The sequence below is a fragment of the Carassius carassius genome, chromosome 14 (assembly GCF_963082965.1).
Source record: "Carassius carassius chromosome 14, fCarCar2.1, whole genome shotgun sequence".
Lineage (NCBI taxonomy): Eukaryota > Metazoa > Chordata > Actinopteri > Cypriniformes > Cyprinidae > Carassius > Carassius carassius.
The window spans coordinates 15,392,685-15,406,721 of NC_081768.1; the positions used below are offsets into that span (position 1 = coordinate 15,392,685).

The following is a 14,037-nucleotide window of genomic DNA, read 5'->3' on the forward strand; positions in this document are numbered from 1 at the left end:
CTGGGCCAGCTGTGAGCTAGCGCATCCAGACCCAGGGGTGATGGAGGGCTCAGGGAGAACCATAGCGGGCAATGCGTAGTCGTGCTCGACGCGAATAAATCCACTTCCGCTTCCCCAAAAATATGCCATAGGTGATTCACCGTTTGGGGGTGTAATCTCCATTCCCCTTGTTCCAGAGTCTGCCTGGATAATAAATCCGCTCCGAAGTTCAGTCGTCCGGGGATGTGAACAGCCCGGATCGACAGAAATTTGTCGTGAGACCAAAGAAGAATCCGCCTCGCCAGTCTGCACAGAGGGCGAGAACGTAATCCTCCCTGATGGTTCAGATAAGCCACGACCGCAGTGTTGTCCGTTCTGAGAAGCACATGACGGTCGGTCAGTAGACTCGAAAAATACTGGAGAGCCAGAAAAACCGCCAGTAATTCCAATTTGTTTATGTGCCAGCTGCGTTGTGCCGCTGTCCACACTCCGTGGGCTGGGCGCCCCTGACAAACAGCTCCCCACCCGGTCAAAGACGCGTCTGTCGTGACAGTCTCTCGGGAAGCACAAATTCCCAGCCGAACCCCGGTGAGGAGAAATTCGGCTGATGTCCATTGCTTTAACGACATCACACACCTCCGCGTCACCGAGATCGTTCGATGCGGAGAACAACGGGGTGAAATATTCTGTCGTTTCGTCCACCACTGAAACGGGCGCATGTAAAGCAAACCCAGGTGAATCACGGGAAGCGCCGCCGCCATTAGACCTAGTAGTCTGAGGCACAGTCTCACTGTCACTGTGTGACCCGCCCTGAAGTGCTGAACGCATGACATAATCGACTGAGCGCGCGGGGCAGAAAGCTTCGCTGTCATCGCGCGAGAGTCCAAATCTACTCCCAGAAAGGTAATCCGTTGAGAGGGGATTAATACACTCTTCTGGAAGTTTGCGCGTAAACCCAGGCTGTGTAAATGATTTAGCACAATATCTCGATGAGAGTGTGCTTGAGTCTGAGAGTGCGCTAACACCAGCCAGTCGTCCAGATAGTTTAACACACGGACGCCCCGGAGCCGCAACGGGGCCAGAGCTGCGTCCATGCATTTTGAGAATGTACGGGGAGCTAGCGCTAAGCCAAAGGGAAGAACGCGGTACTGATACGCTTTGCCCTCCAAAGCGAATCTGAGGAACTTCCGGTGTCTCTCGATGATCTGAATATGAAAGTAAGCATCCTTCAGATCGATCGTGACAAACCAGTCGTTTGGTTGAATCTGAGACAAAATAGATTTTACCGTCAACATCTTGAATTTGCTCGACCTGAGTGTAAGATTTAGACGGCGTAAATCCAGAATGGGTCGTAATCCGCCGTCCTTTTTTGGTACCACAAAATAACGGCTGTAAAACCCTGACTCCATCTGAGAGGGGTGTACTTCTTCTATAGCCCCTTTGCTCAGTAGAGCTAACATTTCCTGTCTCAGCACCGCCATGTCCATCGGTTTTATCACCGTGGAGAGAATTCCGCGGAAAGGGGGCGGGCCTTTCCGAAACTGAATGGTGTATCCGTGACAAATTGTGCGTAACACCCATTGAGAAATGCCGGGCAAGCGTTCCCACGCGGCCCGAAACAATATTAGCGGTTTCAACATGTTCGTTTCCTGCAGCGCTGTTGCACACATAGAAATGTCCGGGCACGAAAGACTCATGGTGTTCGTGCACAGGGGAAGTATATGCAGAGCAGGCGTTGTATCTCGTTGTACGTAATCCTGAAACATGTCCACGGCAGGAATTAGGCCAACAGATTGAGCATCGGGCTCTGCCGCTAGCGAAACAGCGGCGGCTGAGCGAGCCGTCATGACGGGCCGTTCGATGAAGACCCTTTGAAGCGCTCCTCGAGCTCTGAAAACTGGATCGTGCATAGTGTCTGAGGAAGCGATTGGTGTTACAGTTGGCTCCAATGCTGTTCGAGGCGCTGTTTGCGGCGAAACAGTCAGGGTTTGAGCGTGGGGACTGCAATGAGAGTGTTGGATGCGCGAAAGCGGTCCAACAGCGCTCTCTAGCGGAGGGCACAGTCCCTGGCAGGCAGCGAAAAAATCAGGAGCTGCTGTTATGTGCCCGAGGGCGAGAGGCCTTGGCCGTCGAACTCAGGTTCAATCTTTTTCGCTGGCGTTGTTGAGCCGGTGGAACAACCCTAGGGCCCCAGTCCTTGCGAGGGGGCGCCATAGGTGAAGGCTCTTCCCGAGAGGGCACTTGCTGGCGGTGAGAGGAGGTTGAGCGAGAACGCGCGGGCGCCTGACGGCGTTCAACCTCTCTGGGTCTGCGGGGAATCAGCTGGCGGAAAGCGGCTGATTGTTGTTTCGCTGCTGTGAACTTCTCCACCACTGAAGTGACCGCCTCTCCAAATAAACCGTCCTTAGACACAGGGGCATCCATGAGGAAAGATTTATCTTTTTCCTTTATATCGGTGAGATTAAGCCAGAGGTGGCGCTCAACCGTAATTAATCCAGCCATGGAACGGCCCACTGCTCGAGCAGTATGTTTGGTAGCACGAAGCGCCAAATCAGTAGCTCGCCGTAGTTCCTTGACCGCCTCAGGTGTAATGCCGTCCCCCTCGTCCAATCCTTTTAACAGCTCCGCTTGGTAGGCCTGAAGGATCGCCATGGAATGAAGCGAAGCAGCCGCTTGACCAGCGGCCATATAGGATTTTCCCACTAAGCTAGACGTGACTCGACACGCCTTCGAGGGGAGGAGGGGGCGGGACTTCCACGCCGCGGCCGAATTAGGCGCAAGATGTTCGGCGAGAGTCTCTTCTATCGGCGGTATCGCTGTATAGCCGTGACTCGCCATGCTCGAAATGGTGGCGAAATCCGCGGCTGCAGCGTTCGTGATGCGCGCCGCAAACGGCTGTTTCCAGGACCTCGAAACCTCCTGGTGGAGGTCCGGGAAAAAGGGTAAAGGCCTCCGGGGCTGCGCAGGTGTCCGACTAGTTAGAAAACGGTCGTCCAGCTTCGAAGAAGGTTGGGCCTCGGCCTTCTCAACCTCCCATTCCAGCCCCAATGTAACCACTGCACGGGAAACCACATCCAACAGCTCACTGTAGGAGGGGGAAACACGCCTCTCCTGTCCACTAGGAGGGAGAGGGCTCGTGTCGGCCGCGAAGTCCTCAGACCCCGAGGCCGCAGTGGAAAGAACGTCGTCATCATGACGGTCACAACCGAAGGAGATGGCACTACATGCCCCCGGTGTGGGCCGTAAATCCTCACAGGAGAAAACGACAGGTTCAAAAGTTTTCCTGTGTATTAGGGTAGGGGAGAGCGAGCGATGTGGAGAGTAATTTTCCATCGCTGAACTGTCCTCGAGCTCCATGTCACACGTGTCACCCCAAGCTATCACCTCGTGCGGTGCCTCGGCAGTCGCAGAAGTGGTGTGGCGGGGGTTAGACACGGCGACATCGGAGAATACATCTACCCTCGAGCGAAGGACCCTGAGTCGCAGGCCATCGCAATGGGGGCATGAAGAAAGGCCGCTAAGCGCCTCCTGTGCGTGGTGTAAGCCTAGGCAGACTACGCACCTGTCATGAGTGTCCCCCTGAACGATGTACCTGGTACACGGGTCCTTGCACTTCTTAAAACTCATCGCGTCCGCGGAGAGGAGTATACTGCTCGTGATGATTCGCTGAGAACGCGAGACAATAGGGCACAGAAGATTCGCTTCGTACTGAAGGAATGAAATCTGAGGTAAATGGCGCGCGGCACCAGGTATATATATGCCTACGCATGACTGGGCGGTGCCACGCGCTATTTGGCCAATAGGATTGGCGGGATGGTATAGGGCTTCAGACATTCGTCACACCGAAGGTGTTCCCATACGTGGTGACGTCACCGCAGCATCGAAGTGACCTATGAAAGGGAACACTGCGTTTCAGTGATGACTCTTCTGGACGTCTCTGATTGGCCATTGCATCCATAAGCGCAACAGAATAGTTTCTGATTGGTTATCATGAAGCGTTGTACGAACGCGTCTGTCTCTGGCTCAGCGCCAGCCAGCGAACGCAGATTTGAATTTAGCAGCTGATGCTGTGCACTGAACGATCTAATCACACCGCTGTGATTGTAACAAATATATAAAAAATATTATTCTGCAATTTTTTTTTTTCTCGTTTGGAAGCTGCATTTAAAATCCACTTGGCTCAGAAATCTGAGGGGGCACGTGCCCCCTCACTTTGAATGGGCACGGTGCCTCTGGCAATTGGTGATTTCACATTTCATTTTCAATAGTCTCCAGGCAAGACTGCCAGTATTAAAATGAAAAGCCAAACGTGAAAAAGAAACTAGGCTACACATACAGTTTTAACAAAGCTCTTTATTAACGCTCACGCAATAATAGTGACACAATTCAAATTTAAATGTAAATTTTACTTGTCATTTTAATTCCTCTTTTATTTCACTGTTTTCATTTTCAAAGACAACCTGCATGCAAATTATATGTTAATGAGTGGGTGTGGCTCAATTACGTTGTTACGTGGAGGAGCTATAATGGCGGTTATGGCCAGTATAGCAGCAGAATTAAACCAGCTAGCAAACATTTCGCATGATAATGACTTCATTTTGCTACGAGTTGAATCTATCTTGGATAGGGGTGCTCCGATCACGATCGGCCGATCATTAATGCGCATCTCGTCAGTAAAGCCGGTTCTCTAATCAGCGGTTAATTCCATCAGGTGCGTGATTTCACATAGAGCAGCTGTTACTACACAGAGCCATTGTTGACTGAGAAGATGCGCAAATCCACGTTCATTTTCAGCGTTTATTGGCGCATCTTCTCAGTTAACAATGGCTCTGTGTAGTAACAGCTGCTCTATGTGAAATCACGCACCTGATGGAATTAACCGCTGATTAGAGAACCGGCTTTACTGACGAGATGCGCATTAACGATCGGCCGATCGTGATCGGAGCACCCCTAATCTTGGTTACACTTGGACGTTTTGCAGCCGTCACAAACTCAGCAGACAGCAGATTTTCCGGGGAGTCTCGTGGAGGCTCAGGCCGAGGAACTGCAGTGGGTCGAGGGTTTGACGCATGCTGGTCAGGCTGGTTGTTTCTTCCACGTTCTAATGCTGCAGCAGCTTCCCGCAAAAGCTCACTAACAGATTCGCCATGTCTCGATTGCAATATATTCACATTTTAATGTCGTTTCACACATTGTTTCAACCACCATTCAACTCATGCACACGAGACTTCGACGATTGTCTCTAGCGCCGTATAAGCCACACCCACTCATTAACATATAATTTGCATGCAGGTTGTCTTTGAAAATGAAAACGAAAATGAAAACGGTGAAATAAAAGAGGAATTAAAATGACAAGTAAAATTTACATTTAAATTTGAATTGTGTCACTATTATTGCGTGAGCGTTAATAAAGAGCTTTGTAAAAAACTGTATGTGTAGTTTCTTTTTCAAGTTTGCTTTTCATTTTAATATTGGCAGTCTTGCCTCGAGACTGTATTGAAAATGAAATGTGAAATCACCAATTGCATTTTATTTTTCAATTTGACAGGTATGTCACCGTGAAAATGAAATCAATTAATTTCATTCTCAATTTTGTCACATATTTTGCGTACAGTTTTCTGTAATGAAATAGTTAATCTGGTTTTAATTTTAATTTTAATCATTTCATTTATTTATTTAAATTTGGCAGAAAATGCCTTCCATAACATAAGAGGAATACAACACTATGTGTTATTCGCAGCATAAAATACTTGTGTTCACTTTACTTGCAATAATCAGCATTATACTCGTGCTGCAGTACCGCTGGGAGCCAATAGGGGCGCTATACCAAATGTTCTCTCTCTTGGATACTGCAGGGTTTTGTATTTTCCACTCACTCGTTAGCGTGTGCCATGTTTGCGGAAGTTGAATCGATGATTCTGTCATTTGAACGAAATGTAGCAAACAATTTTCACGTTTAAAAAAATACATTTGCAGATTACTTTGTTTGTGGCCCGTCCTAAAAGAATGATGACCTTACCAAAGGGACCCGATTCTTTGTGTTTCGACAAAGACGAATTTATGAAGGTGAGAAATCAACTGCAGTAACTATCTTGATTTACCAGTTATTTATATTAAGTTTGTGTGTTTTATTTATATTTTTATATTGCCTGAGCAAGTGTTTTTAACGGTGTTTATATTAACTATACTGACGTTATGTTTGGGACCCCAGAGACCCCAAACAATTGATCATTCTTATTACTATTATACTTTATACTATTATACTTACAGATGATAATAGTACTTAGAAAATCAATCTAGGGTTCCTTTCATGTGCTTTTAATATGTTCATTTGACTACGACAAAACCTATTGGACTTGAACTATTAAAGTTTTAACCATCACAAATCCATGCTCTTAAAATGTGACAGTTACTTTAATGTAGTTTTAGAACCGATCAAATCATACTGTAGATAATCAAATAAAAATAATAAAGCCAAAAACGTCTAATGACATAAAACTTTCTCAACCAGTAAACCTTATCATTTGGGGTCTCAAAGACCATCAGACATACACAATATAACATTTTACATGGAAGACAAATGGAGAATGTAATCAATTTGAAATGATGTTCATAATCAGTTATCATGTGATTATGAAATGTCAGCTGGATACTTACCTTTAAAATTTATTTTAAATGGCCGTGGGGTTTCTCAGACCCAAAACAGGACAGTGAGATAATGGAAGCTCAGATTACATCCCTTAACAGTTTTCCAGTTTCTTAGTGTGCTTGACATTATTTGACACATTTCTGTGCATTTTTATTTGAAATATTTGTACATTTCCACGCAGGATGACTTCGACGTGGACAAATTTGTGGCGGATTGCAGAAAGCGTGTCCAGCTGGAGGAGATGCGTGAAGATCTGGAGCAGTATTACAGACTTCTCAAAACAGCCATGGTCGAGCTCATCAATAAAGACTATGCAGATTTCGTTAACTTGTCCACAAATCTTGTGAGTCTTTGCATTTTTAGAACATCGTACAGCATTTTCAGTAAAATTGGTGTGTCACGGAAGACCGTGTGCTTTATGCTTTTTTTCTAGAGCATCATGATTTTTGTCACATGCTTTGTAGGCTTAGTGTTTGTATCTGTGTTTTAGGTTGGAATGGATAAAGCCCTTAATCAGCTTTCTGTCCCTCTTGGCCAGTTACGTGAAGAGGTGCTGGTAAGTGCTTTACACATCGGTGAAAACCTTTGGATTGGCCATATTTTAGTCATTCTCTAAGTATCTTCCTCTCATGTACAGAGTTTGAGATCCTCTGTGAATGAAGTTATTGAAGCTATAGACACCCAGCTATCCAAGCAGGATGATATTCAAAAAAAGAAGGTAAGTTATTGTGCTAAAACTTAAAATGCTATTACAAGTAAAGCTGACTAGACTAAAGATTTTTCTGGTCGATTAGTAGTTGTTCATTTGAAGCATTTGTCGACTAAACACACGTTTATTACTAAACAATTAAATTATAACAATGAGCCTTTAATTGTCTACATTGCCTAATAAAGATTCAAGTGCACACATAAAGCTTGCCACAGCACCAGCAGAAGTAATGATTATTAATGTGTCAAGGAAAAACAGTAAGGAGGCTGCATTAACATTTTAATTATTAATTAATATATATAGTCAAACATTGTGTCTTTTGTAGCTCTGTGTGTTAAGACTTATCCAAGTGGTGAGATCAGTGGAGAAGATTGAGAAAATTCTTCACCAAAACACCAAAGATACAACATCACTTGAAACCAGCAGGTATGTGGAGTAGTGAAAGAGACTAGAAGTAAATGAGACAAATACATTACTGTTTAAAAGTTGGGAGTTGTTGAAAAGTTTATATATATATTAAATATAAATAAGTCCCTTATGCTCACCAAGGCTACATTTATTTGAGACAGTAAAAGCAGTACTGTTGTGAAATATTATTGCAATTTAAAATAATACTTTCCTGTTAAAATATTTAAAATATAATTTATTCCTGTGATGGCAAAGCTGAATTTTTAGCAGTCATTACTCCAATCTTCAGGGTCACATTACTCATATTAATCACTTTTAATCACTGTTAAAAAAAATAAAAAATCTTACTGACCCCCAAATGGTAAAGTAGTGTATATTGCAGCTAAACAACTTCTTTTGAAATGTGACTCATGGCTTACGGAAAGTATTTTAGATGATGTACTATTTGCATTTTACTTTGCATTTGAATGCAAAGAACAGCTTGTTCTTTGTTTTTAAGTCCTCTTCTGGCAGGTCAGATTCTAGAGCGGATTGCCACCGAGTTCAACCAGTTACAGTTTCATGCAGTCCAGAGCAAAGGAATGCCATTGCTTGATAAAGTCCGACCGGTGAGCTCCCAGTCTTAAAAAAACCCCTTCTGTTTCTTGTCAATTTTAGCTGCCCAGGAGAATGTATTTACACTGTATGGACATGTTAACATACTGACCCCTTGACCTCTCCGACTTCAAGCAGCATTCTAGATGTTATTTCTGAGTAGGTGGGAAAAATCTGATTTTTGAGTTGTTTGGAACGCAGCATATCCATTCAGTCTGCATTTTCTATGGCTGAGCAGCTGCATGCAAGCCTCACATCACCAAGTACAATAGCAAATGTTGGAGAGAGTGGTGTAAATGGCGCCACTGAGTTTGGTGTGGAAGAACTCTGACCTCAACCCCATTGAACACCTTTGGGATGAATGGAGATTGCAAGCCAGGCCTTCTCATCCAGCATCAGTGCCTGAGCTCACAAGTGCTATACTGGATGAATGGGCAAAAAATCCCACAAAAACACTCCAAAACCTTGTTGAAATTCTTTCCAGAAGAGCTGTTATAGCTGCAAAGGAGGGCCAACTCCATATTAATGTTTATGCATTAAGAATGCAGACATTTATTACTATCCCTGTCAGTGTGATGGTCAGGAGTCCCAATTCTTTTTTCAAATAGCGTATATCTACTGACTGATTTTGTGTGGGCTTTTTTCTGTGTTCCAGAGAATAGCAGGTATCACAGCTATGCTTCAGCAATCCCTGGAAGGCTTATTGATCCAAGGCCTGCAGACATCAAATATAGATATCGTGCGCCATTGCCTTAGGACATATGCTACTATAGATAAGACCAGAGATGCAGAGGGACTGGTCGGACAGGTCTTAGTCAAACCATACATGGATGAGGTACATTTTGCATATCATCAAGATACAGAAATACAGTCAATTGTAATTAGCAAATCTGTCATTATTGACAAACTTGTGAGTTTTGCAAATGAGATTCAAGCGTACAGAATTAATGAACATGTTATCTGTCTTCTCCATCTGAATTGTGTCAGGTTATAGTTGAACAATTTGTCAAGTCCAACCCTAATGGTCTTAAGATGATGTACACAAAGCTGTTGGAGTTCGTGCCTCACCATTGTCGACTGCTCCGAGAGGTGACTGGTGGAGCAATCTCTAGGTGTGTCTGCCGCTAAAAGTGAATGTTTACTGCATTGTGCCATTGCTGTCATATTACACACAATACATTTTAATATGTATTGTTTACACTTTTGCATGCCCAGCGATAAAGCCGACATTGTTCCAGGATATGACTTCCTGGTGAACTCCGTTTGGCCTGAGATCATTAGAGGTGTTGAGGAAAGAGTCCCTTCCCTTTTCAATCCTGGAAACCCAGATACATTTTATGAGGTAAGCAAAGTGAAAACATGCAGTAGCACTAGGGGTGCGCGATAAATATCGTGCGATAATTAATGCGCATCTTGTCAGTAAAGCCGGTTCTCTAATCAGCGGTAATTTCCATCAGGTGCGTGATTTCACATAGAGCAGCTGTTACTACACAGAGTTGTTGTTAACTGAGAAGCTGTGCAAATCCACGTTCATTTTCAGCGTTTATTTGCGCATCTTTTTAGTTAACAACGGCTCTGTGTAGTAACAGCTGCTCTATGTGAAATCACGCACCTGATGGAATTTACCGCTGATTAGAAAACCGGCTTTACTGACAAGATGCGCATTAATTATTGCACGATATTTATCGCGCACCCCTAAGTAGCATTTTTTACTTTTTTTATGTGTCCTTTAAACAAAATCATTTTTAATAATGGGAATTTACATCTCATTAAGTGTTTTTTCTGGTTTCTGTGTTCTGTTATGTAGAGATACACTGTCAGCATGGATTTTGTGTGTAAGTTTGAGAGGCAGTGTGGTTCCCAGGCCAGCGTGAAGAGGCTGCGAGCACATCCGTGCTACCAGAGTTTCCAAAACAAATGGAACCTGCCCGTGTACTTCCAGCTGCGGTGTGTATGAAGACTTAGAAATCCAGTCACAGCTGTACCTTTCCGGTGCTTTATCTGTTCATTAACTATTTTTTAGGTCAATACAACCTGGAAATTCTGTGTGGCCCATTTGTTTCCTACATTGTGATATAGTATATCGACATTAAACAGTTAATACCCTACCAAAAAGTGCAGAGAAAGATTCCTTTTAAGGATTGTTTGTAATCCCACTTCCTGTAAACACACACTGTGTCCGTTGGAAGTGACTCAAATAGTTTTTTGTCTGCAGCTTGGATTCTGTTCTTTTTGCAAATATATTTAAAGAGAGATAATCGCCCTGGATATGAATCGATCTGTGTTTTAGTCTGGATAGTCTTTGCTCAGTGATGTTTGGTTAATCTTCGCTGGTTATAAAGTCCACTGCTATCTTAGTTTGTTTAAGCCAGTTAAACCTGTAAAATGTGTTTGCTTTTTCTTGGAATTAAGGTCTTGTGGTGAACTTCAATAACTCTTGTGTTGTATTTGTTTAATGGTTTAACACATTGAAACTTTGTTTGCGGTTTTTCATCTTAATAATTTTGTTCATTGTTACAACTAAAATACCAAGTGTAAAATTTCTCTGATTTTAATCAACAAAAAGTAAAAGATTGTCACTGTTTCATTTAAATCACATGGAAGTCTCATACAGTACAGCCAATAATGGACCTATATAATGGATTCGCTATTACCAGTCTGACCGTTCAGATCAGCTGTTTAATTTTTGTTTAAATTTGCTTAATACAGAATTAGTTTTTATCAAAAAAAGTCCAACATCTTAACATATCCTGTGCTGTATATTAAAATCTCTAAGTTTGAAGTCATTGAGAACATCAAGAATCAGTGTAACTGCTGTGTAGCACAGGGCCACTTTGAAGTCTTTGTGTCTACAGCTGTCTCTAGACTTATGCTTGGACTTGTTTTTCAGGTTCAAGGAGATTGCTGGAAGTCTAGAAAATGCCATTTCTGATGGACTAGAGGCAGCTCCAGGTCAGTAAGTGTATTTGGGTTCATGTAAAAAAGAATGCACATGAACATAAAACATGTATGGTACGGTATTGCCTTCTCTATGCATCTGGTGACATGTTGTTGTTTGCTTTTTATGATAAATATAGCTGTCACATTTACAAAAGTGCGAGTAACTGATCACCACTGACACTAAGTCTGCTTTTTGTATTTGTGAATTCAGCGGGCAGCAGGTACCACCTGCAGGTGACGGAGGTGTTGTGGAGCTGTGTGTGCAGGTGCTGGGCTGACCAGGTGTATCTGCCAACGCTTGCTCATCGATTTTGGAAACTAACGCTGCAGCTGATTTCCAGATATGCCACCTTTCTTACAGAGGTAAAGCATTCCTGGCAGAAATTATATGAATTCTAATAGGATTGTAAATCATGTCTTTCTTTTTCATCTTACAGGTCCTAACAAAATCACCTCCTCCAGAGACTAGCAAAGATTTGGTAAGACCGCTTCCAAGCTCCGCCTCCTCCACATCCAGCCGCACATCACAGGATGCAGACAGTGAAACTGGCGGCCCCACTGTTTTGTCTACCAAGAAGCTTGTCTTCATTGCAGCTGATGTTGATAAGTTACAAGGACAGGTCATTCTGATTTTTATTTCACACAGTCTAATTTTGATCTCGTTTGGATCGAGTGACAAATGCTTTCGCTCTGTTCCCAGATTCCAGATATCTCTGAGATGATCAAGGCCAAATTGGAGAGTATTGGGTTCAAAAACTTTGCTGTTGTTTCAGGTTGGTTCTGGAGTTCGAAGCCATTTCTGATGTTGTTAAGATTCCAATGCCATTTCTAATGTTCCCAAGTAATAAGTTTCAATCCTGTGTTGTGCTCCAGAAGCCTTGCAGGATTCCAGCACTGCCCTGTCCAGCTGCATCCCCACACTGAGCAGCAGAATGACTCAGCATCTAACAGAAAGGAGCATTCGTTTCCTGAAAAATGCTTCGGAAGTACCACGACTTTACCGAAGGACAAACAAGGTCGAGTTATATGTCTATGTAATATTTAAAAGTCACGCAGAAAGAATCTGAGAGAGGGTGGGAAGAAAATAAATGTTTTGAAATGTATGTCAGTTATTTGGTTGAATTTTTCCCAAACCCTTTTTTACTTGGTTTACTATTTGATGACTCCATTTTAAACAGAATTTATAAACTGTAAGATGGAATAACTGATCAACAACTGCTGCATTGAATCAAGTCCCCATCCTACTTTTTATTTTATTTTATTTTTTTGATAATCTGTTTCACTTGGATTTATGTCATAATCTGAAGTTCTGTTACATACTGTTACAAAACCTGAAAGTTCCAGTTTGCAAGCTTTGCAAGTTTACATTTTCCTCTACATGAAAACAAGCTGCACAGTGCTCTGATCTGAACTTTAGTTGTTCTCTCATGAATAGGAAGTGCCCACCAGAGCCTCAGCCTATATGGACAACGCACTTCAGCCGCTCCATCAGCTGGTCACTGACTCCAGAAATGTGGTGAAAGACTCCATCATCCAGGAGTGGCTCCGGGTCACACTCTCAGACTGCACCCACAGGTACAGCAGAGGCAAACTTTTATGATTCAGAAATGTCTAGGTAAACTAGTTTATTAATTCTAGATCGAAGAACTTTTTGTTTAAAAATGACCTCTGTGTTTAATAGATATTTTGAGACTATATCGGATGTGCTGAGCTCAGTGAGGAAGATGGAGGAAAGTTTAAAAAGGTTGAAACAGGCTAGGAAAACAACCACCACCAGCACCGTAGGCATCAATGCAGGGCCATCAGACGACAGTAAGATCCGCCTGCAGCTGGCGCTGGATGTGGAGTATCTTGGAGAACAGGTATGAACATGGTTCTTGATGAATGATTAGCTCTTCTCTTCAATGTGTGCATATCAGGTTTGCTTCATTATACTTATCATTTATTTATTTTACCCAAGATTCAGAAGATGGGTCTTCAGCCAAGCGACATCACCATGTTCTCTTCTCTGCTGGAACTGGTACAGGAGGCAAGAGATCTTGCTTCAGCGGAGCAGACAGGGTCCTAAACCAGAATGGACCTGGACGGGCTAGATCCAAAAGTAGGGTCCAAAATGGTAACTGATCCGAATGATGCCACATGGCTCAGTATCTGCTCCAGGAGTGGTTTTACGAAGATCTGCCATCTCTCAACTCTTCTAATAGCAGTTATCTTGACCCCTCTGGAGGAGCAGCACACTGAAAGAATGTGATTTACTCTCTGATGAGTTATTTATTCTTGAAGTATATGGGATTACATGACCAAAAAAGTCATATAATTTATGGTTCAGACTTATTGGAGAGTTTTAATGAACCAATCAGCACTCAGCATATAAAGTGCTATAAGCTCTCGTGTCCTGTCATATGTGGTTACATCAACAAAAAAAAAAAAAAGCACTTAACACAGGTGTTTGTCTGGAGCTGTACTGTATCTGTCAGAAATAGTTTTTCTCAGATATTAGCTCTGGGGAACCCTGTCAAATAGCTTCAACAGTGCAAACGCTAAAGGGGTTTGATGCTCAAATTACCTTTTCTGTTTTTATATTCAAAATAGGTGTTGGAGATTGTGTTTTAATGGGCAAGAATGGGACAACTAAGATTTAACAATAAAAAAGAGGTGTGTGAGTGCGGTGTGTGTGGAAAGGTAATTTGTTACTAAAATAGCCTTGTCGAATATTAGGAAAGGTCAGTGACCTCTTAACTGGAAGTGTGTTTTCGAT

At 43.1% G+C, this 14,037-nt stretch overlaps 1 protein-coding gene across 1 annotated transcript; it reads left to right on the plus strand.

Moving 5' to 3' along the window:
- The first annotated feature begins 5,829 nt into the window (after positions 1-5,829).
- cog2 (component of oligomeric golgi complex 2) lies at positions 5,830-13,669 on the plus strand. The gene is made up of 18 exons (XM_059566317.1): positions 5,830-6,045; positions 6,810-6,971; positions 7,119-7,184; positions 7,266-7,346; positions 7,663-7,763; positions 8,245-8,353; positions 8,995-9,174; positions 9,327-9,451; positions 9,555-9,681; positions 10,147-10,286; positions 11,230-11,291; positions 11,491-11,642; positions 11,717-11,899; positions 11,980-12,052; positions 12,153-12,295; positions 12,715-12,854; positions 12,961-13,141; positions 13,240-13,669. Exons 1-18 carry the CDS (start codon positions 5,986-5,988, stop codon positions 13,345-13,347), a joined length of 2,193 nt encoding a protein of 730 aa, XP_059422300.1. The 5' UTR covers positions 5,830-5,985; the 3' UTR covers positions 13,348-13,669.
- The last annotated feature ends 368 nt before the right edge of the window (positions 13,670-14,037 follow it).